A 2447-nucleotide genomic window follows, 5' to 3' on the forward strand; every position below is an offset into this window, starting at 1 on the left:
ACACACACACACACATACACACACAAAGTACAAACATACAAGTCATGCCAAAACTTACCAGCCTAACTTATTAACATATGCTGAACACACTGAGTGTGAGTGGATTTATTAAATTTTTATCTGAAAGACAGTATAATTTTATGATTCAATATTATTTTTAACAACAACAACCCAATTATCTCTCCAACAATAAAATCAAACACTAATCTATTATAAGAAATCTTGTACGCTTACCACAATAAACTTTCCCTGTGGAGTGTAGTACATTCAGCTAGCAAAAAACAGCTTCTGGAAAGCTATTTATTTGTTGTTTGCTTTTTGGAGACTCTTGGCCTCTTTGTGCTGCAAGAGGGCCTCACTAAACACCATCTGTCCTGCGGCTATTAATTTTTTAATTGGCTGTAATGTTGGCCAGACGCTGTACAGATGGTTTATGTTAGAAGCAGCTTCAGCTCGGGTTCAGTCCAACTGTGAATGCTAATGCTAATGCTAGCCCAGAGTGTTTAATTAAATGTTTATCAGTTCTTGTACATTCTTCCGTAATAAATACAAATCTGATGATTAATTTTAATTGATCTGGCATCAACAGCACTCCTTATGAAAATCTGCCATAGTTTTATTATAGTTTTTTTTAATTCAATATCAGCATGGTATGAATAGTAATATCAGCCATTTATTGGTTATTGGCTATAATATGAAAACAATTATCAGCCCATTGGTATTGGCCATAATTTTCATACCGGTATCTCGATAAATGTTTATAAGGGAACAACTCGAATATTTTTAATAGATTTAAATTAATTCAGTTTATGTCAATTTTGTTCTTGATCTCTTTCTGTATATCTCTTCCTCTAGTTACATAATAAGGGTCCAAGTTCAATAGGCAGGACTGTATTGGAGGTGGGATGGCCCAGTTGGTACCGTGAGGAACACCTCCTTTATGCCCTTCAGATCATTACTGACGGACCTGTTCACTGCAGTGTTAACGGCTCCCTAAACCCGCTGAAGTTAGAGGTAGCACATGCACACAAACTCTTTTCTCTCTATCTCTCTATCCTCCTTGAGAATGTCATTCTTAAAGAGATCCAATGCCAGAAGAAAGGGTCTGCATCCACAGTTTTTTTAACAATGCTTCGTTGAAGTTGAGCCCCTGAACAGATCTTTTCTCCTACACAGAGAAAGTTATTTGCTTTAATGTTTCTTTCTCCATCTGCGTCACATCTTTCTCTCTCTCTCTCTAGTCTGTTCCTTGCTGTCATAAATCTCAGGTTTCTGTGCTTTTACTAATGAGCCTCAAATAAATGTAAAAGTATGACTGCTGAGTCCTGCTTGTTTTTGATCAGAGAGTGTTTGACTAATTCTGACCCCTCTGCTCTATTGACTGGACTTTATCGCTGTTCAGATTTCATTTGAAGTCATTATAAAGCGTCACAACGTCCTCATGAAGTCTCTGTGCCTTGTAACTGATCTGCGTTCGTGCTGAGTTCAGAATTTTAACCACCTGGACTGATATTAGAGCTCTTTTCCTGTGAACTTTAGAGAGCGTTTTGGCCAAAAACTTTGTGTCTGCCTCTCTTGCCACATTCACACAGTGACAAATGCTATTTATATAGGCCATGATATTTCATGTGTAATTATTTTATTGCTGTTATATTTAAAAATTCATGACAGTTTTGTTACTGTTAAGCAAAACTAAAAGTATTAACTATTAAGGAATTTATAATTGAAATAAATTAAATGTAGAAAATTAGAAATGCTGCTTTAGAATCTAACTGAAATAAGTAAAAGTACTAAAATTAAAATAAGTATAAGTAAAGAAAAATAAATAAACTTATTTAGATGTAACAGGAAGAGAGATATGAGACAAAATTAAATCGCAGACTTTTTCTCTCATTGTATGTGTTTGTGATAGAACTGCTCAAATATCAACTGCCTGATGGTGGAGTGTGTTGTGGAACGCTTGGATCGAGGGCAAAGCGCAGTGATCAAGTTCAGATCTCGACTCTGGGCTCACACCTTCTTACAGGTACTTTTATCACACAACTGTCCTTGCATTTCTTGCTAATTGGACAAGAAAGTCTTGTTGGTTAACCTCGTTAAAGGGATAGTTCACTCAAAAATGAAAACTGAGTAAGCATTTACTCATCCATGTCATTCTAAAAATGTATAACTTTCTTTTCTATGTATAACAAATATATATATGAATATATAAATGTAAATTGTGAATATATAGAAGTCAATCAAAATATATTTTTATAAATCTGAATATATAAATGTAAGTCAGAATATAAAGATAAAAATCGTAAAGGGGTCATATGATGCTGCTAAAAAGAACATTATGTTGTGTATTTGGTGTAATGAAATGTGTTTATGTGGTTTAAAGTAAAAAAAAAACACATTATTTTCCACATACTGTACATTATTGTTTCTCCTCTATGCCCCGCCTT

At 34.4% G+C, this 2447-nt stretch overlaps 1 protein-coding gene across 1 annotated transcript in view; it reads left to right on the forward strand.

Moving 5' to 3' along the window:
* Positions 1-2447, forward strand: part of LOC107598003 (integrin alpha-8-like) — a 55645-nt gene that overhangs the window by 44236 nt on the left and 8962 nt on the right. The window contains exons 13-14 of the mRNA XM_016289243.1: positions 856-1014; positions 1913-2026. Of these exons, the coding sequence (XP_016144729.1) occupies positions 856-1014; positions 1913-2026 (273 nt within the window). The remainder of the gene's footprint in view (positions 1-855; positions 1015-1912; positions 2027-2447) is intronic.

Source organism: Sinocyclocheilus grahami, unplaced genomic scaffold (genome assembly GCF_001515645.1).
Source record: "Sinocyclocheilus grahami isolate Dianchi unplaced genomic scaffold, SAMN03320097.WGS_v1.1 scaffold242.1, whole genome shotgun sequence".
Classification (NCBI taxonomy): domain Eukaryota; kingdom Metazoa; phylum Chordata; class Actinopteri; order Cypriniformes; family Cyprinidae; genus Sinocyclocheilus; species Sinocyclocheilus grahami.